This window comes from Mobula birostris, chromosome X, assembly GCF_030028105.1.
Source record: "Mobula birostris isolate sMobBir1 chromosome X, sMobBir1.hap1, whole genome shotgun sequence".
Lineage (NCBI taxonomy): Eukaryota > Metazoa > Chordata > Chondrichthyes > Myliobatiformes > Myliobatidae > Mobula > Mobula birostris.
The window spans coordinates 57,383,929-57,405,535 of record NC_092402.1 but is presented as its reverse complement, the minus strand read 5'-3'; the positions used below and the strand labels follow the sequence as shown (position 1 = coordinate 57,405,535).

At 43.3% G+C, this 21,607-nt stretch overlaps 1 protein-coding gene across 3 annotated transcripts in view; it reads right to left on the bottom strand.

Annotated features, from left to right (window-relative positions):
* The window catches only part of os9 (OS9 endoplasmic reticulum lectin), a 74,687-nt gene that overhangs the window by 34,499 nt on the left and 18,581 nt on the right, over positions 1–21,607 (bottom strand). For all 3 annotated transcript variants that reach the window (XR_011883945.1, XM_072249654.1, XM_072249653.1), the window contains exons 2-5: positions 8,926–9,102; positions 5,715–5,778; positions 3,482–3,558; positions 1,031–1,129 (exon numbers count right to left, since the gene is read on the bottom strand). Coding sequence is in view for 2 of the 3 variants with exons in the window: in XM_072249654.1 (XP_072105755.1) it covers positions 1,031–1,129; positions 3,482–3,558; positions 5,715–5,778; positions 8,926–9,102 (417 nt within the window). In the remaining variant the exon portion in view is untranslated. The remainder of the gene's footprint in view (positions 1–1,030; positions 1,130–3,481; positions 3,559–5,714; positions 5,779–8,925; positions 9,103–21,607) is intronic.

Sequence of the window (21,607 nt, the reverse complement as noted above, 5' to 3'; positions counted from 1 at the left end):
CCCACTAATCTCCCTCCCAGCACTTATCCCTGAAAATGACCCAAGTACTACAACTGCCATACACCTCCTTCCTCACCTCCATTCAGGGCCCCATGCAGTCCTTCCAGGTGAGGCAGCACCTCACCTGCGAACCTGCTGGGGTCGCGTATGTATCCGGTGCTCCCGATGTGGCCTCCTCTACATTAGTGAGACCTATAAATTGGGGGACTGCTTCATCGCACACCACCGCACCATCTGTCACAAGCTGGACTTTCCGGTGGCCAAACACTTTAATTCAGATCCCCATTCCAACGTGTTGGTCCATGGCCTCCTCTTGTGCCAAGATGAGGTCACCCTCAGGGTGGAGAAGCAATACCTTATATTCCACCTGGGTAGCCTCCAACCTCATAGCATGAATAAAGATTTCTCCTTCCAGTGAACAAATTTTGCACCCCCCCCCCCCCACCAATTCTATACTCTGACCTTTTACTTCCTCTCACCTGCCTAGTACTTCCCTCTGGGTCCTCTCCTATCAGATTCCTTCTTCTCCAGCCCACCCACCTGGCTTCACCCATCACCTTCCAGCTAGTCTCCTCTTTCTTCACCCCCTCCCCTGAGATGTCAACTGGCCTGAGACGTCAACTGTCTGTTCATTTCCACAGAGGCTGCCTAACCTGCTGAGTTCCTCCAGCATTTTGTGTGTGTTGTTTCAGATTTCCAGCATCTGCAGACTTCATGTTTATGTTTTTCTTGTAAGTGCTGCTAAACTAATGCGCCGGTGAAGTGGCTTCAAGTAAGTTTTTCATTGCACCTGTGTATACATGTACTTGTGCATACAACAATAAACCCAGCTCTTACACCATTAAGCGGTAATATTAAAAAAGTCACTCCAAAGTAAATGGTATACTAAAAGTGAAATAAACCAAAAAAGATGGATTCAAGCCAAGGAGAATTTAATCTTTTGACTATGAACACACAGCTGATTTCAGGATTTAAGTAAACGATTAAAGTACATTACTAAACCAACTTCTAAGATAAACTGTACACTTACTCTCACTTCAGCCTCTCTTGGCTTTTCATTAAGGTCACACTTCGATCCATTGACATAAGTCTGACTATGATATCTCTTCAATTTATGTTGTTTTGAAGCCTGCCAATTAAAGGGATTAAAAAATACAATTAACTTGCAATTTTAAAAGCTTGTAATTCAATTTTTATTACGCAATTCACTATCTATAAACAGTAATTAAAAAATCATGCTGCAATTAGAAGCAAACCGCAAACTTCCGCTAATGCCCCACCTCCCCCTCGTACCCCATCCGTTATTTATTTATATGCACACATTCTTTTTCTCTCTCTCCTTTTTCTCCCTCAGTCCCTCTGACTATACCCCTTGCCCATCCTCTGGGTTTTTCCCCCCCCTCCTCCTTTTCCTTCTCCCTGGTCCTCCTGTCCCATGATCCTCTCATATCCCTTTTGCCTATCACCTGTCCAGCTCTTGGCTCCATCCCTCCCCCTCCTGTCTTCTCCTATCATTTCGGATCTCCCCCTCCCCCTCTCAAATCTCTTACTCACTCTTCCTTCAGTCAGTCTTGACGAAGGGTCTCAGCCCGAAACGTCGACTGTACCTCTTCCTAGAGATGCTGCCTGGCCTGCTGCGTTCACCAGCAACTTTGATGTGTGCCGCAAATAGCTTTCTCCTTTTACTGGTTTCAATTTCATGGGCACTTGCTTTCCTTCAGATCTTGGCTGAATTGATGAACATCCAAGCTCTGGTCTTGACAAGCTATCCAATACCTTCTGACTGGAAATTGTGGATGAAGGTGGAAGAGCTGGGAAGCACATTGCCACCATCTGATCCTGTGTTCTCCACAAGCACTATCTGACAGTAGTGACTAAATAATGGTTATGTTCAAAATGCTGTCTAATTTACTTATATTGCCAATACAATATTCCTAGAACTCATCTCTGCCCAGACTGATGTCAAATAACTCATTAACTTTGAATGGCAACTACTCACTATCTTAGCTAGATGACACAAGCTAGATGACACAAGTATTGTTTTCACAAGTAGAGAGAAAAATTTGCCGCAATGGCACAACTGTGACAAATGAGAAAATTGCAGTCGCTTTTATAGCTACATCTACATGCATTCAAAAAAGTCAGCAAGCTGGATACGGAAAAAGAGGAATAAGGTATGCTATTCTTTCATACACAACTTAGAAAATTTTTTAAATATTAAATATCTCAAGCTTCTTTTTATTAAAATATCATTTGAAAGCTATCTGGTGGTTAATTTTGTTTCTCAACAAATGCACCATTGAAGAATGAGTGAAAAGGCAACTATGGGAGATTAGCAGACCAGCTTAACACTTGACTTGGGGCATTTTTTTTTTTTAAAAACTACAAGTATATATTTTAAATGCAACATTCAGCTTCAGTATTCATAAAACAGAAAGGAGCTTGTACCTGCACAATTACAGGATGCTGCAAATTAGTAGATCCCTGTGATCTTACCATGATTTACTACATTCTTCCAGGGCTCCAAAGCAAGTTATAAAAGTACAACACTTCAATTTATGCAAGGAAGCTTGTGATAAATATTTGCGCACAACTCAGTAATGCAGTAACCATGATAGAGAACAATTACATGCATAAAAGAACTTTGATTTGTATAGCGCCATTCATGACATCTCACAGGAATTATGTACTTTTGAGGAGCAGTGACTATTGCAAAAAAAAATGTAGCAGCCAATTTGCGCACAGCAAGGTCCCATGAACAGCAATAAGACACCCGGCCATTTATTTTTATCATCTTGGTTAAGGGATGAATATGGGTCAGGACACCAGATTATTTTCTGGACAGAAGTGGCTTCTGTTTAAACATATCACTGAAAAAGTGCCCCAAGGATGTACCACTCCCTCTGTTCAGCCCTGAAGTATCAGCTCAAATTACAGACTCAGCCTTGAATGGACTCAGACACATGAAATTCCAATTCTTGAGGCAAGAACAAAGTTGGCGTCATCCCATTAAAGAGCCTGAAGATCAACATTAAATAATCAGAGGAAATAGATATATAAATAAAATTCAAGGTATAAAACTAGAGTTAATTGCTCATATCTGTACAAGGTTAGTAACCAAAGCAATTTGGCTTGAGCAGAAACCATAAACACAAGAGGTTCTGCAGATGCTGAAAATCCAGAGTAACACGTACAAAATGCTGGAGGAACTGAGCAGATCAGGCAGCATCTATGGAAAGGGACAGTGTTGACGTTTCGGGCTGAGACCCATCAAGAATGATAAAGGGTCTTGACCCAAAATGTCGACACTGTTCCTTTCCATAGATGCTACCTGACCTGCTCAGTTCCTCCAGCATTTTGTATGTGTTTCTTAGGCTTGAGTAGATCTGAACAACAACATACATTTAAAATTTTGATCTACTGGCACCCACAATAGTGTGACACCAGATCAGCCTACCTATGATGCGAATTATATCCTTACCTTTGCAGTTTCATTGTTCCAGTCAAATTCAGATTCATAAAACCCAAGATACATCACATCTCCTTTAACTTCAGAATCTGAACACAACAAGAAAATTACAGCTAAAATGCAAACTCCATCTTCAAAGTAGAGTTAAAAAGAGAACTTTATGCAGTGTTTGACAAACACAGCATTGATCTTGAAGCTGGCAATGTAGGCAACTTCAATTCTTTCAGTAGCACTTTAATAGCAATTGCTGTTATACAGCACAACTTCTCCAGCATGGAAACTACCTTTCAAAGGCTCTTCTTTTCTAAATCACTTGTTTTATCCAGTGCTCTTGCCTCCAATCACCATCTGCTTTTGCCTCTGAACTCTTAACTTGCCTGTTAAAAGGTCAACATCAAAGTTTTTAATATTCCAGGCCCATGCAGAGATTTCCCACAATTCGTGGGAAGATTTCTGGCAAGAAATCTAGTTGCAAACACATCTTGAGCAACACTGCAGATGCAGTGCTTTGCCTAATTGCCAGCGCTCTAAATTTTATCTCATTAATTAAACAGCAGCTTTAGTGTATAATGCAGATGGTTTTGCAGTTTAAAAAAGACTGCATGCGACTGTTCCAGTCACAGCAAACATTCAGGCACACAGTAAGAACAGGCAAATAGCTTTAAAGAAAATCAGTCCTGTATCCATCAGCAAAATAGCAAACGTTGTATTTCTAGGGAATGACTTCAAAGAATTAAAGCAAAATTGTGCTGTATTCTTCCCCTCTCTACTGCAGATAATGTGCAGCTTCAATTGGTGGGGAGGTGACAGTCAAGAAAGGGGTGCAAGACTATGTATATCCTTGCACAAGCAAAGATTCAAAAACTAGAAGCTAGGAATTGCTTTTATAGCTGAACTGTCTGGCTTTGAAAAGACACTTTAAAGCTCATTTTGCAGACTTTGTTAAAAATCTAGAGTGCAGTAGGCTTTGATGATAAAAAGCCATTTTTGTCTAGTTTTGATGATGGTTATTTGTTTAGACCCAGTCAACACATGTGAACTTCACATATGATTCCTGCTCTGCTCATTTTGATAACTTAAACATTGGTGTGGAATTAAATGGCAAGACTGCCATTTTTTGTTGAAATTTTAAGTCCCAGTAACTCATTTCTAGGACACAAAGAATCAGGCAACTGAGTGTCAATTTGAAAATGTTAGCTGAAACATAAAGGTTTCAAGATCGAGCAATGAAAATAGAGCAAGAGGAAAGGGTAGTATGGTAGTATAGGACAAGGAAATATGTGTAAGGGAGTTCCATCTCTTATGTTACTGTGTGGGCTAATTAAAATGGCTTCTTTGTTATGTTATAATTGGGAATGCTTCTTTGTTAAGGTAAACGCTGAGAAAGCTTTGCGCTAGCAGCTTGTCGTGGGTTAGAGGGTGATAAGAGGATGCTATTAACCAATTGGGATAGTTGTTATGATTTTGGTGTATCTGGGAGATTTGTATGCACGGGGTTTTGGGGCAGAAGGCGGGAGAGCGAGACAGAGGATGGACCAGGTGCTGTGATGTCCACTAACGGGGTCAGACCCCGAGGAGGGCGTTCGGCGAGGAGATGGAGATGGACTCGGACTCGGACTCGTGTGGAGTGTCTGGTCGACCACCGTTGTTGGTCCCAGGCGGCCGGTCGAGGTGACCCGAGGGGTCGCAGGGTGAAGAAGGTTCTTGAGCTCCAACTGCTTTGTGCATGAAGAGATTAAACTTTGATAAGTGCGACGCCTTTTAATTTCCTTTTATATTTTATTCTCTATTAATTATATAGTTCCAGTAATATCTATAAACTGTAAATCATTTAATCGTATCTGGTGTATTGTCTGTTATTTGGGCGGGGTGGGGTACATCACACAGCATCCACACAAGCTTATTACCCAGTTTGGTGGGGCCGAGGGTTGTTTCCCTAGACGACAGCGAGCCGAGCGACCCTGAGGGTAGCCAGGGGGCTACATATGGAAAGAATTGGTTTGAAGTTCCTGGAAATTGCCTGAACTTAAAGCCCTTCTGCCCCGCCCCCCAGCATGGTAATAACAAATTCAAAGAATGTGGGAGAGAATGTGATAAAAATTATAAATGCCAAAATAATCTGCAGGGGAGTTGATGGGAGATTTGATATGACAGCACACCACCATCTCCTTAAGGGCAATAAATATTCACATATCCTGACAAAATTAAATAAGATTCAAAATTTGGCTACCAATACAATACTTACCTTCTGTGTGATACTGCTTGATATACTGGCCATAGCAAAACTCATATGTCCACCACTCCTTGACCTGGGAGGAAAAAAAGGGAAAAAATAAACACCGTGTTAGAGTGATTTTTGGGTTTAGGTCATTTACATTTAGCAAATGGCTTTGGCTACCAGTCTTCTGTTCCTCGAAAATGTATTGTGGATTTAATTTGGAACAATTCATTTCCGAAAAGCTGTGAATCCCAGTCCAAAGACGATGCTGGCGTCTGTGGGATGGATGTGAACCAGAAGGTGTGAAGTTTGCATGTAGTTTCAAAGAAAGCATCTATACTTTGTAAATATGGAACTTTCCTTTGTGTTTGGCAAATAGATATCCGGCCCCACGTTAGGCCAGCAAACCTTTCCACCGAAAGGGTCTCCATATGATGCCTACTGTATCTTCAAAGTTGCTGGTGAACGCAGCAGGCCAGGCAGCATCTCTAGGAAGAGGTACAGTCGATGTTTCAGGCCGAGACCCTTTGTCAGGACTAACTGAAAGAGCTAGTAAGAGATTTGAAAGTGGGAGGGGGAGGGGGAGATCCAAAATGATAGAAGACAGGAGGGGGAGGGATGGAGCCAAGAGCTGGACAGTTGATTGGCAAAAGGGATATGAGAAGATCATGGGACAGGAGGCCTAGGGAGAAAGAAAAGGGGGAGAGAGGGAAAAACCAGAGGATGGGCAAGGGGTATAGTGAGAGGGACAGAGAGAAAAAGAATGTGTGTATATAAATAAATAAATAACGGATGGGGTATGAGGGGGAGGTGGGGCATTAGCGGAAGTTTGAGAAGTCAATGTTCATGCCATCAGGTTGGAGGCTACCCAGACCGAATATAAGGTGTTGTTCCTCCAACCTGAGTGTGGCTTCATCTTTACAGTAGAGGAGGCCGTGGATAGACATATCAGAATGGAAATGGGACGTGGAATTAAAATGTGTGGCCACTGGGAGATCCTGCTTTCTCTGGCGGACAGAGCGTAGGTGTTCAGCAAAACGATCTCCCAGTCTGCATTGGGTCTCGCCAATATATAGAAGGCCGCATCGGGAGCACCAGACGCAGTACATCACCCCAGCCGACTCACAGGTGAAGTATAAGGAAGGACTGTCTGGGGCCCTGAATGGTAGTGAGGGAGGAAGTGTAAGGTCATGTGTAGTACTTGCTCCGCTTACAAGGATAAGTGCCAGGAGGGAGATTGGTGGGGAGGGATGGGGGGGACGAATGGACAAGGGAGTCGCATAGGGAGCGATCCCTGCGGAAAGCAGAGAGGCGGGGGGAGGGCAAGATGTGCTTAGTGGTGGGATCCTGTTGGAGGTGGCGGAAGAATATGTTAGACCTGGAGGCTTGTGGGGTGGTAGGTGACCACCAGCGTTCACCAGCAACTTTTATGTGTTGCTTGAAATTCCAACACCTGCAGATTTCTTCGTGCCTACTGTATCTTGTTTTGTCGAATAAAGAAGCTGCTCTGTATCTACCAGTAACTCTCTCCGGTGATTTCATTCACGCAACAACACACCATTTCAACAAGGTCACACATATCGTTCTAACTTGGAAATATATAACTGCTCCTGTTCAAATCGTGAAACTATTTACCCAAAAGCAATGTGGGAATATCTTCGCAAGCATGAGGAATTCTGCAGATGCTGAAAATTCAAGCAACACACATAAAAGTTGCTGGTGAACGCAGCAGGCCAGGCAGCATCTCTAGGAAGAGGTACAGTCGACATTTCGGGCCGAGACTCTTCGTCAGGACTAACTGAAAGAAGAGCTAGTAAGAGATTTGAAAGTGGGAGGGGGGAGGGAGGAGATCCAACCCAGCACGGATGAGAGCTGGGATCTCTCTCTCCTTTTTCTCCCTCTGACTATACCCCTTGCCCATCCTCTGGGTTCCCTCCCCCCCCCTTTTCTTTCTCCCTGGGCCTCCTGTCCCATGATCCTCTCATATCCCTTTTGCCAATCAACTGTCCAGCTCTTGGCTCCATCCCTCCCCCTCCTGTCTTCTCCTATCATTTTGGATCTCCCCCTCCCACTCCCACTTTCAAATCTCTTACTAGCTCTTCTTTCAGTTAGTCCTGACAAAGGGTCTTGGCCCGAAACGTCAACTGTACCTCTTCCTAGAGATGCTGCCTGGCCTGCTGCGTTCACCAGCAACTTTGATGTGTGTTGTGGGAATATCTTCATCACAGGGATAGCAGCTCATGGCAATCAAAATCTAAGAGCAATAGGGATTCACATTAAATACTGATCTTCCCAGATATACCCCATACCCCAGGAACTAATAATAATTGATATCTTCAATAGTGTGCATAGTTACATTCTTCAGGAGTTAGAAAAGGAAAAAAAGCAGTTTGAATTGCACAGTTGTTAATGGAAGGGCCAGTGCAACAATTAACAAGAGCAAAAGAGGAACACAAATCTGAGGCTTTATAAGGCAATGGTCAGACTACATTTGGAATATTGTGAGCAGTTTTGGATCTCTTATTTAAGCAAAGATGCACTGGAGAGTCCAGAGGAGGTTCACAAGAATGATCCCAGAAATGAAAGGGTTAATGTATAAGAAGCATTTGATGACTCTGGACCTGTAGTCACTGCAGTTTAGAAGAATAAGGGGGAGAGCTTGTTGAGATCTACCAAATACTAAAAGACCTAGATAGAGTGGATGTGGAAAGGATGTTTTCCTACAGTGGGGGAGTCTAGAACCAAAGAACCCTCAAAATAGAAGAACACCTCTTTGGAACAGATGAGGAGAAATTTCTTGAGCAAGATGGTGGTGAGGCCAAGTTATTGGGTAGATTTAAAGCACAGATTGATAGGCTCTTGATTAGTGATGGTTAAAGTTTTTTGGGGAGAAAGGGGGAGAAAACAGGAGAATAGGGTTGAGAGAGATAATAATTAATGATTGAATGGCAGAGCAGACTTAATGGACCCACAGAACTATACTTCAAAGCAGTAAATGTCCTAGGGAGAAGAAAATCAAGTAAGGGGTTGATGAGGGAAGTTATCCTTCCAAGCATTTTAAAATGGTAATACATATTCTGATCTGACAGTATATAACAATATTCACACAATTTTAAAATGAGGACAGTGAATGGGTAAAGCAAAAAAGGAGGGGAAAGACATGAGAGGCGAAGACTAAAAGATCACTTTAAAAGACATAGGTAATTCAGCTTAATTCCATCCGTAACAACAACTTCACCTTTACAAGGCAGGGTGCTGAATGCATCGGCTTCAACAGTTCTGAAATGTCTAGCCCAGTGTAAGATTGTTCTTCATCTTCGGAGTCCTGCTGAAACTTCATCGCTTGAGCTGGCAGCTTGCACTCATACATCTGCTTATATTTTGAAGAAACTATTACAATATCATCCGATTTTGACTGTGGAAGAAAGAAAACAGCAAGTTTTAGATAGCAGTAGCAGTGTGAAATTATGTCAAAGTCTTGAACCAGATGGCTGACCAGAAACATGAAAATGTTACGGCAAAACAGTGAAATAATGAAAAATAAGCTTGTTAAAAGGACTTCTTTATTTTTTAATTCATTTTATTATGTGATAAAGTGCAGGATAGGCCCTTCGAGCTGCATAGCCTAGCAACCCAACAACCACGATTTAACCTGAACCTAATCACGGGACAATTTACAATGACCAATTAACCTACCAGGTACGTCTTTTGACTGTGGGAGGAAACCAGAGGACCCAGAGAAAACACACGCATTCCACTGAGAGGGACATATAGACACTCCTTACCAAGTATACTCTTTATACCCCTTAAAGAAATGCAGAAATGTCACACTGGAAATTCCATTAAGTTGCCCATAATTCTCAGTCCTCACACTTATAAGAGAGAACTGCAAGATGATGTTAGTTGCATTGATAAAATGGTTACATTACAGAAATTATTTTTAAAAAATGCAGATGCACAATACAAAATGTGCATTTTGCTAAATAGAAATGCTTCAGCAAGGTGCACATTCTTTGAAAATCTCTTCCTTGAAATTTCTCTGTCATGTCCTTCCTCTCCTGTGGATACAATCTTGAAAATTCTTTCCATAGACTCTAGTTGCTTTCCCACTGTGATCATTTATGCCAGGGGTGGCAAACCTATGGCACGCATTCCCAAGATGGAAAATGCAAAACTTTTGTTGGCACGGGGCATGCAGTGCCACCCCTTGATTCTTTAAACCCCATTCATAATGATCATCTTTACTGCCAAATGAAATGGAAAATGATGTTTCACGACACAAAAGCAGCGAGCTGTTTTCACTGGAAGAAGAGGAAGAAAGAAGCAGAATTAAGGTTCAGGAAGCAAGGATCAGACAGATTGTTACAAGGTGGCCAAGAAGGAACTTTAGAATGGACTTAGGAAAGTTAGAAGGGGGCACGAGAAGGCCTTGGCAAGTAGGATTAATGTTCTACAGGACCCCACCAAAAAACATCAAACCATTGTCTCCCATACCATCACCGCCCTTATCAACTCCGGAGACCTTCCATCCTCAGCCGCCAAACTCATAATTCTCACGCCCCGTACCACTCGGTTTCACCTCCTCCCCAAGATCCACAAGCCTGACTGTCCCAGTAGACCCATAGTTTCTGCCTGCTCCTGTCCCACCGAACTTGTATCTGCCTACCTGGACTCCATTTTGTCACCCATAGTTCAGTCCCTCCCCACCTACATCCGGGATACATCCCATGCCCTCCACCTCTTCAATAACTTCCAGTCCCCCGGTCCCAACCGCTTCATTTTCACTATGGATGTCCAATCCCTATACACCTCCTTTCCCCATCAAGAAGGCCTCAAAGCCCTCCGCTACTTTCTGGATAATAGACCTCACCAGTTCCCCACCACCACTACCCTCTTCCAGTTAGCGGAACTGGTTCTCACACTCAATAACTTCTCTTTTGGCTCTTCCCACTTTTTTCAGACCAAGGGTGTAGCTATGGGAACTCGCATGGGCCCTGTCATGCCTGCCTCTTCGTTGGTTATGTGGAACAGTCTATGCTCCAAACCTATTCTGGTACTGCTCCCCAACTTTTCCTTCGGTACATTGACGACTACACTGGTGCTGCTTCCTACACCCATGCTGAGCTCATCAATTTCATCGACTTCCACCCAGCCCTCAAATTCACTTGGTCTATCTTGGACACTTCTCTCCCCTTTCTTGATCTCTTGGTCTCCATCTCTGGAGACAGACTGTCCACTGACATCTTCTACAAGCCCACTGACTCTCATAACTACCTCAACTATACCTCTTCCCACCCCGCCACATACAAAAATGCCATTCCCTATTCCCAGTTCCTCTGTCTCCGCAGCATCTGCTCAGAGGATGAGGTTTTCCTTTCCAGGATATCTCAAATGTCCTCTTTCTTTAAGGATCGTGGTTTCCCTTCTGCTGTCATCAATGATGCCCTCACCCGCATCTCCTCCATTTCCTGCACTTCGGCCCTCACCCCATCCTCCCGCCACCACAACAGGGACAGAGTTCCCCTTGTCCTCACCTACCACCCCACCAGCCTCCGGATCCAGCACATTATCCTCCGCAACTTCAGCCACCTTCAACAGGACCCCACCACTAAGCACATCTTTCCCTCTCCACCCCTCTCCGCTTTCCGCAGGGAGCGGTCCCTCCACGACTCCCTTATCCACACGTCCCTCCCCACGGATCTCCCACCTGGCACTTATCCCTGTAAGCGCAAGTGCTACACCTGTCTCTACACCTCCTCTCCTGCCACCATTCAGGGCCCCAAACTGTCCTTCCAAGTGAGGCAACACTTCACTTGTGAGTCTGTTGGGGTCACCTATTGCATTCGGTGCTCCCAGTGTGGCCTCCTCTACATCGGTGAAACCCGACGCAGATTGGGGGACTGCTTCATCGAGCACCTCCGCTCCGTCCGCCACAACAGACAGGATCTCCCGGTAGCCACCCACTTCAACTCTGCTTCCCACTCCCATTCAGATATGTCCAGATATGGCCTCCTCTACTGCCATGAGGAGGCTAAACTCAGGTTGGAGGAGCAACACCTCATATACCATCTAGGTAGTCTCCAGCCCCTTGGTATGAACATAGAATTCTCCAACTTCCGGTAATTCCCTCCCCCTCCCTTCCTCTATCCTTATGTCACTCTGCCCCCTCCCCCAGCTGCCTATCACCTCCCTCATGGTTCCACCCTCTTCTACTACCCATTGTGTTTTCCCCTATTCCTTCTTCACCTTTCCTGCCTATCACCTCCCTGCTTCCCCTCCCCCACCCCTGCATCTTTCCCCTTACTGGTTTTTCACCTGGAACCTACCAGCCTTCTCCTTCCCACCCTCTCCCTACCTTCTTTATAGGGTCTCTGCCCCTTCCCCCTACAGTCCTGATGAAGGGTTCTGGCCCGAAATGTTGACTGATCGTTTCCACGGATGCTGCCCGACCTGCTGAGTTCCTCCAGCGTTTTGTGAGTGTTGCTTTGACCCCAGCATCTGCAGATTATTTTGTGTTTAAGGTTGTACACATGCATGAAGAACAGGACGATGACTCTAGTAAGGATAGGATAGATCAGGGATTTTAAAGAAATGTGCCTGAAGTCAGATGAGGTAGGGGAGGTCCTTAACGAATATTTTGTTTCAATATTCACCAATGAGATGGACCCTGATGAATGCGAGGTCAGTGTAGAACAGGCTGATGTGCTGGAACATGTTGACATTAAGATGATGTGCTGGAACTTTTGATAGGATAGATATGTCCATAGGGCCAGGCGGGATATATCCCATGTTACTACAGGAAGGGAAGAGATTACTGCACCATTGATGATCTTTGCGTCCTCGCTGGCCATAAGAGTAATACCAGACAATTGGAGGGTGGCAAATGTTACTCCTTTGTTCAAGAAAGGGAGTACTGATAACACTGGGAATTACAGACCAGTGAGTCTTACTTCAGTGGTGGGCAAATTATTGGAAAGGCTTCTTCAAGGCAGGATTTATGAGCATTTGGCAAAGCATTGTCTGATAAGGGATAGTCAACATGGCTTTGTGAGAAGCAGGTTTAATCACGAGCCTGATTAAATTCTTTGAAGAGGGACAAAACAAATTGATGGAAGGTAGAGCAGTGGATGTAGTGTATATGGATTTTAGTAAAGCATCTGACAAGGTTCACAATTGTAAACTTACTCAGAAAGTCAGGAGGCATGGGATTCAGGGAAACTTGGCTATGTGGATTCAGAATTGGTTTGTCCACAGAAAGCAGGGGGTGGTAGAGGATGGAGCATATTCTGCCTAGAGATCAGTGGCCTTTAGTGTTCCACAGGGACCTGTTCTGGGACTCCTATTTGTGATTTTTATAAATGACTTGAATGAGAAAATGGAAGGGTGGGTTAGTAAGTTTGCAGGTGACATGACAGTTGGTGGTGCTATGGACAGTGTAGAAGGTTGTTGTAGGTTACAATGGGACATTGATAGGATGAAAAGCTGGACTGAGAAGTGGCAGATGGAGTTTAATCCAGGGAAGTGAGATGTGATTCACTTTGGAAAGTCAAACTTGAAAGGCACAATACAGAAACAGAAACACAGAAAACCTACAGTACAATACAGGCCCTTCGGCCCACAAAGTTGTGCTGAACATGTACCTTAGTAAAATAGAGGGCTATTGGTAAGCCTAGTAATTTCTAAGCTCCATGTATCTATCTAAATGTCTCTTAAAACACCCTATTGTATCCACCTCCACCACTGTTGCCGGCAGTCCATTCCACGCACTCATCACTCTGAGTAAAAAAACTTACCTCTGACATCTCTGTACCTACTCCCCAGCACCTTAAACCCATGTCCTCTTGTGGCAACCATTTCAGCCCTGGAAAAAAGCCTCTGACTATCCACATGATCAATGCCTCCTATCATCTTATACTCCTCTATCAGGTTACCTCTCATCCTCCGTCACTCCAAGAAAAGGCCGAGTTCACTCAGACTATTCTCATAAGGCATGCTCCCCAATCCAGGCAACATCCTTGTAAATCTCCTCTGCACCCTTCCTATGGCTTCCACATCCTTCCTGTAGTGAGGCGACCAGAACTGAGTGCAGTGCTCCAAGTGTGGTCTGACCAGGGTCCTATATAGCTGCAACATTACCTCTCGGCTCCTAAATTCAATTCCACAATTGATGAAGGCCAATACACTGTATGCCTTCTTAACCACAGCGTCAACCTGAGCAGCTGCTTTGAGCGTCCTATAGACTCTAATTCTCCACACTGCCAAGAATCTTACCATTAATACTATATTCTACCATCATATTTGAATATAGGGTTAATGGCAGGATTCTTAATAGTGTGGGGGAACAGAGGGATGTTATCCACTTCCATAGATCCCTTGAAGTTACACTGTAAGTTGACAGGATGATTAAGGTGGTTTATGATATGTTGACCTTCATTAGTCATGGGATTGAGTTCAAGAGCTGCAAGGTAATGTTGTAGCTCTATAATACTCTGGTTAGATCACACTTAGAGTTTGTGTTCAGTTCTGATCACCTCATTATAGGAAGGATGTGGAAGCTTTAGAAAGGGTGCAGACGAGATTTACCAAGATGCTGCCTGGATTAGAGGGGATGTCTTATGAGGACAGGTTGAGCAAGCTAGGGCTTTCCTCTTGAGAGAAGGAGGATGAACAAGAGTACAAGATAAGAAGCATAGATAGAATGGACAGCAGACATGGTCAAGAGGTTTAGTTGGTGCTCAGACCAAACATCAGAATGGGGAAGAAATGTGTTACTTTGATCGTGGAATGATTGTTGGTACCAGACAGGTTGGTTTAAGTATCACAGAAACTAGTTGCTCTCTTGGGATTTTCATACACAACAGTCTCTACAGAGAATGGTGCAAAAAAAACATCCAGTGAGTGGCAGTTCTGTGAGAGAAAACGCCTCGTTAATAAGAGTGGTCAGAGGAGAATGTCCAGACTGGTTCAAGCCGCATGAACAAAGCACAAAGAATATGACTGGCATTTCCGAAGTGCTTGCATTGAATCCTCTAAACTTAATGTTATATCAACCCTACAACATTGATCTGGGGTTATTAAGCAGCTGACAGTGGAAATTTACCTGTACTTTTCAAAGAATATATGGAGCAGACATCCCTTTACTTACGTAGAAAATATTTTACTCTTCAAGATTAACAAACTGAAACACAGGAAATTCAAACATGCATTTTCAGAGATCATAAAATGCATTTAATCAACCACCAACAGGAATAGCTGTCTCAGAAGGTCTTTTACCTTGATTGATTTTGGTTTCCCTTCCCATGTTTACATGTCTGATTTGGTATCAGCCAGAATCTGCTTTCACAAACACATTCCCTTCATCATCAATTCTTCAGTTTAAACAAATCATTTGTAGATTCCAACTGAATTTTCATCCTTAACTGTTTCAATCCACAGATATAGTCAACATTTCTCTCATTATGTTTTACAGCATCCTGACAACCAGTTTCACAGACCAGTACATTTGTGCTCATGAAGCCCTCTCCAACAGCACCAACTCATTTCACAAAGTTGTTCTGATCCACTGCCCTTCCTCACATGTCACTTTCTCTGGTGGTTCAATCCTCAGCAACCATCAAGAGATGTTGAAACTTAATCCTTAACATTTGAAAGTATGAGAAACGAACGAAATGTTTGTTTTTCCAAATGTTAAGGATTGCAAGTATCAACAACTCTTGATAGAATCACTCATCCAGATTTATCTCCCTTTTCACTTTTCCCATCTCCTTCCAATGGCAGCAGGTTTCTACTACCCTGTCTGGCCTTCCACTCCAAACAATTGGCCCTCAGACGTCTCAGCTTCATTGCATTGCAGCTGCACTGAAATGAACTGCCAAGCCTGACATGATGTTTTTCTGCTACCTTCGTACTCTAATATGAATCTTCACCTTGAGTGCTCGCACCTTCAAAGCAATCAGGGTTCAATTCTCACCGCTGCCTGCATGGAGCTTGTACCTTCTCCCCGTGACTGCATGGGTTGCCTCCGGGTACTCCAGCTTCCTCCCACATTCCAAAGACAAATGGATAGTAAGGGTTAGCAAGCTGTGGGCATGCTATGTTGGCACCAGAAGAATGGCAACACTTGTGGGCTGACCCCAGCACAATCCTCAGACTGTGCCAGATGTTGACGTAAACAATGTACTTCACTGTATGGTTCAATGTATATTTGACAAATAAAGCCAAGCTTAACTTTCTTGAAATTCTTAACCCTATTTCAGGAGAAGGGCTGGTGATTGTTAACCCACACAAGCCCACAATTCTCACAGCATACATTTTCAAAGTTCTAAGCAGATTTATTATCAAAGTACAGATATATCACCATATACTACCTTGAAATTCATTTTCTTGCAAGCAGTCACAGTAAATAAAAGGAAAAAATAGAATCAATGAAAAACTGCACACAACAACCATTGCAAAAGACAAACTATGCAAATACAAAAAGAAAATCATAATAAATAAATAAAGAAGCAATATATATCAAAAAGAGTTGCAGTGTCCTTGAAAGCGAGTCTATAGGTTGTGGAATCAGTTCGTGTTAGGATGATTGAAGTCATCCCGTGGTTCAGGAGGCTGATGTTTGAGGGGTAATTCAACCCATCAACCCAGCTTCCTCCAAAGATTCTATTCTATACTCCCAGTTTCTCAGTCATAAGTACAACTGTCCAGACAATGACAATTTCTATTCTAGTGTTTCCAATGTTCTACCCCCCCCCCCCCCCCCAATCGTACAGTCCCTCCAAGTTTCCACACTTATTTTCATTCCTGTTTCTAGGACTAGGAAGGAAGATTTTGTATTCCACCAGCCTTCCCATGCAATGCATTATCCTCCATCAGATCAAACACTTCCAGCACGGTGCCACAAAATGTATCTTTCCCTTGCCAATACTTCCTTACCATTTAGAAGTCCTCCACTCTACTCCATCCACTTCAACAAATACCAACTCATCTCATGACACTTCTCACTTCGTACCTCCTCCTTCCTCACCACCCAAGGCCCTAATTTATTCTTCCACATGAAGCAGCAGTTTACTTGTACTTTTAAGTTAATACACTACACTCACCATTCTGGACCTGGTCTCTCTTCTCAGGGAAGGGGAACTTGATGCAGATTGGCAATGATTTTACCGAACACCTCCATTCAATTCTCAAGCACAACCACAAAGCTTCCAGTCCCCAAAAGATAATTCTGCACTGCACCCGACTGATCACTGCCCCTCTGCCTCCTACACTGTTCGACAGGAACACAATACAAGCTTGAGGAATAGCACTTCATTTTCAGACCGGGGTCATTTCAGTCTTCTGAACTCAAGAGTTCAGTAATTTTAGATAATACACATTTTCATCATTTCCCACTTAGTTAATTTCAGATCCACCACTTACACTTCACTTAAATCTTACATCGTCTTTCCTTTTGTCATTTAATTTCTTGTGCCTTCCATTTCAGCACAATCTTCCTTTTATCCTCTTTGCCCCTCCCAACACTCCCCCCCCCTCCACACCTTAATTGATTTAGCCATTTCTAACTATGAACAGTAATTGAGCTGCAACTTTAATTCTGTTCTCTCCACAGATACCAGCTGACCTATTATGCCTTGTATGACCAATTAACCTTCTAAGCAGTACATCTTTGGACTGTGGGAGGAAATCAAGAGTACCTGGAGGAAACCCACAGGCACACGGGAAGAATGTACAAACTTTCTTCCCGATGATGATGAAATTGAATGAGTTGTAATGAGTCCTTGAAAGTGAACCTGTAGGTTGTAGAATCAGTTCAGAGTAGTGATGAGTAAAGTTATCCATGCCAATTTGATGAGCCTGATGGTTGCAGGGTAATAACTGTTCCTGAACCTGGTGGTGTGGGACTAATGCTTCTGTACTTCCTGCCCGATGATGGCCACAAGAAGAGGTGATACAGGAGCCTGAAGACCCACATCAGCAATAGTTCTTCCTCTCTATTATCAAAATTCTGAAAAGTCTATAAACACTATCCCATTATTCTTTTTTTTTGCACTATTTATAGTAATTCTTTGTCTTGGCACTGCACTGCTACTGCAAAACAACAAACTTCCTGTCATACAAGTCAGTGATAATATACCCAATTCTGAGAAAGGGCATTAGCATCTCACCCCATCAACTGCACAACCAAATAGAAGGCAGCTGCAACAAAAGTTCACTTGTTGTTGAAAATTAGATTAGAGACTTTGAGGGGGACTCCCTAGGGAGATAAAAATAAATCATTGCCTCTATCATTAGAATCAAGAACTATTTTGAATTTCATATTTGCTTAAGACTCAGACAGCTGTCATTTGGCCCATTTACTCCATGCCAACTCTCAGAGTACCCTCACCCCAAATTTCCCTATCATCATATGCTCATCAGCTCCCTCCAAATTCTCTTGGCGAGGAAAGGTAAAACAGCCATTTAGGGCCGAGGTACAGAAAATGTATTTTACACAAGAAATAATATTTTGAAATTCTTCACATCAGCCATATACAGTTCCCTCAGTGTCTAAGAATCTGAACACATGGGGAATGTTCAAGAGGGAACAAGGCACAGGATCAGCTAAGATCACACAAAGCAGGTTTGAAAGACCATATGGCCTACTCTTGTCTTCCTCTTTCTTAAATGCTGGAGGATGGAAGATGTCACTGAAAGAGGAACACCTCCCAGACTTCTGTGGACCCTGGCTGCTAATCTGTGGATAGGATTAGCATATTATCACAGTGTCAAGTTCATACAAAGTCATAGAAAAGTACAGCATAGAAACAGAAACAGACTCTTCGGCCCATTTAGTCCATGCCAAACTATTTAAGCTGCCTAATCGCATCTACCTGCACCTAGGCCATAGCCCTCCAATCCATGTACCTATCCGAACTTCTCTTAAATGCTGAAATCGACCTCACATGCACCACTTGCACTGGCAGCTCATTCCACACTCTCAACACCCTCTGAATGAAAAGGTTTCCCCTCATGTTCCTGAAACACCCTGGTTTCCTAGGCTGCATAAGTGTCGGGAAGACAATCTCTGGCCCCACCAAACTAGTGAGATTGAGGCGTGAGCCCACGCCAAGCCCCGGTTTGTGTGGATGCTGTGTAATTTGCTACCGTTACCAATTAATGCCACAAAATAACAGACAGTACACTGCATACGATTAAAGGAATTCTATTTATGAATCTTAACTTAACTAAAGGGTTAGTAAAGAATAACAAAAAGAAAAGGACCCATTCTAATTAAACAGTTAAATGTGCACAAGTTGGAGCTCATCTTGAACTTCACTGTCACTCACACGCTGGAGCCTCGTCAGCATGAACACCCACACCACCTTCTGGACATTGCTCGCAATCCATCTCGAACAAACGGGTCTCGGATCGTGTGGTTCTCCCCAGCATCTTCTCTCTCCATCTCTCGCCGAACAAAAAAACTCAAAACCAACCTTATTGTCCCTCACCAAGAAAAAAAAATCTCCCGCTAATTAGATGGTACACATTCTACATCATCCCTCATCTTCAACAGTAACCCAAACAAGTCGAAACGAAACAAGCTGAAAACAAGCAGCTCTTACAGAACTGCCAAAATGAAATACATACAGCATAACAGTAAAAATATGAACCAGGGCATTACATTCCCTTTAAACTTTTCACCTTTCACCCTTAATCCATGACCTCTAGTTGTAATCCCACCCAAGCTCAGTGGAAAACTCCTGCTTGCATTTACCCTATCTAAACCCCTCACTTTTTGTACACCTCTATCAAATCTCCTTTCAATTTTCTATGTTCCAAGGAATAATCTCCTAACCTATTCAATCATTCCTTACAACTCAAGTCCTCCAGTACCAGCAACGTCCTTGTACATTTTATCTGTACTTTTAACATTATTTGCATCTTTCCTGTAGGTAGGTGACCAACACTGCACACTAAACTCCAAATTAGGCCTCACCAACATCTTGTACAACTTCAACATAACATCCCATCTCCTGTATTTAATACTTTGATTTATGAAGGCCAATGTGCCAAAAGCTGCTTTACGACCCTATCTACCTGTGATTCCAACTTTCAACGAATTATGGACCTGTATTCCCAGATCCCCTTGTTCCAGCGCACTCCTATGCCCTACCATTCACAGTGCAAGACCTACCCAGGTTGGTCTTACCAAAATGCAACACCTTACACTTGTCTGCATTAAGTTCCATTTGCCATTTTTCAGCCCATTTTTCCAGCTGGTCCAAATCCTGCTGCAGGCTCTGATAGCCTTCCTCACTCTCCACTACACCCCTAATCTTGGTGTCTCATCTGCAAATTTGCTGAACCAGTTAATCACATTGTCATCTATATCAGTGATCAGGATGATAAACAACAATGGACCCAGTACTGATCCCTGCAGCACTCCTCTAGTCACAGGCCTCCAGTCAAAGAGGCAACCATCTACTACCACTCTATGGCTTCTCCCACAAAGCCAGTGTCCAATCCAATTTACTACCTTATTTTGAATGCTGAGCGATTGAACTTTCTTGACCAACCTCCCATGTGGGACCTTGTCAAATGCCTTACTGAAGTCCATCTAGACAACATCCACTGCCTGCCATCAACAACATTCCTGGTAACTTCCTCAAAAAAGCTCTACAGATTGGTTAGACATGATCTACCATGCACAAAGCCATGCTGACTATCCCTAATCAGTCCACATCTATCCAAATACTCATCCTGTCCCTTAGAATACCTTCCAATAACTTTTCCACTTGTGATGTCAGGCTCACAGGTTCCTTGTTTATTTTTATAGCCTTTCTTAAAAAGCAGAAAAATATTGGCTATCCTCTAATTCTCTGGTACCTCACCTGTCACTAAGGAATATCTCTGCTAGGGCCCCTGTAATTTCTGCACCTGCCCCTCACAAGGAGCACCTTTTCAGGCCCTTGGAATTTATCCACCCCAATTTGTATCAGGACAGCAAACACTTCTTCTGTATGGGGTCAATTACCTTGCTGCTGTTTTGCCTTACTTCTACAGGCTGTGTCCAGTTCCTGAGTAAATATAGATTCAAAGAATGCACTTAAGATCTCTCCCATCTCTTTCGGCTCCACACACAGACTACTATTCTGATCTTCCAGAGGACCAACTTTGTCCCTTGCTATCCTTTTTGTTCTTAACATACCTGTAGAACCCCTTAAGATTCTCCTTCAACTTGTCTGCTAGGGCAACCTCATGCCTTCTTTTAGCCCTCCTGACTTCTCTGAAGTGTTCTTGTGCATTTCTTATACTCCAGAAGCACTTCATTTGTTCCTACCTGCCTATACCTGCTAGGCACCTCTTTTTCTTAACCAGTGACTCAACATCTCTTGAAAACCAAGGTATCCTAAACCTGTTATCATTACCTTTTATTTTGACAGGCATATACAAGCTTTACATAGAATACATAGAACAGTACAGCACAGTACAGGTCCTTCGGCCCACAATGTTGTGCCGACCCTCAAACCCTGCCTCCCATATAACCCCCCCCCCACCTTAAATTCCTCCATATAACTGTCTAGTAGTCTCTTAAACTTCACTAGTGTATCTGCCTCCACCACTGACTCAGGCAGTGCATTCCGCGCACCAACCACTCTGAGTAAAAAACCTTCCTCTAATATCCCCCTTGAACTTCCCACCCCTTACCTTAAAGCCCTGTCCTCTCGTATTGAGCAGTGGTGCCCTGGGGAAGAGGCACTGGCTATCCACTCTATCTATTCCTCTAATTATCTTGTACATCTCTATCATGTCTCCTCTCATCCTCCTTCTCTCCAAAGAGTAAAACCCTAGCTCCCTTAATCTCTGATCATAATGCATACTCTCTAAACCAGGCAGCACCCTGCTAAATCTCCTCTGTACCCTTTCCAATGCTTCCACAT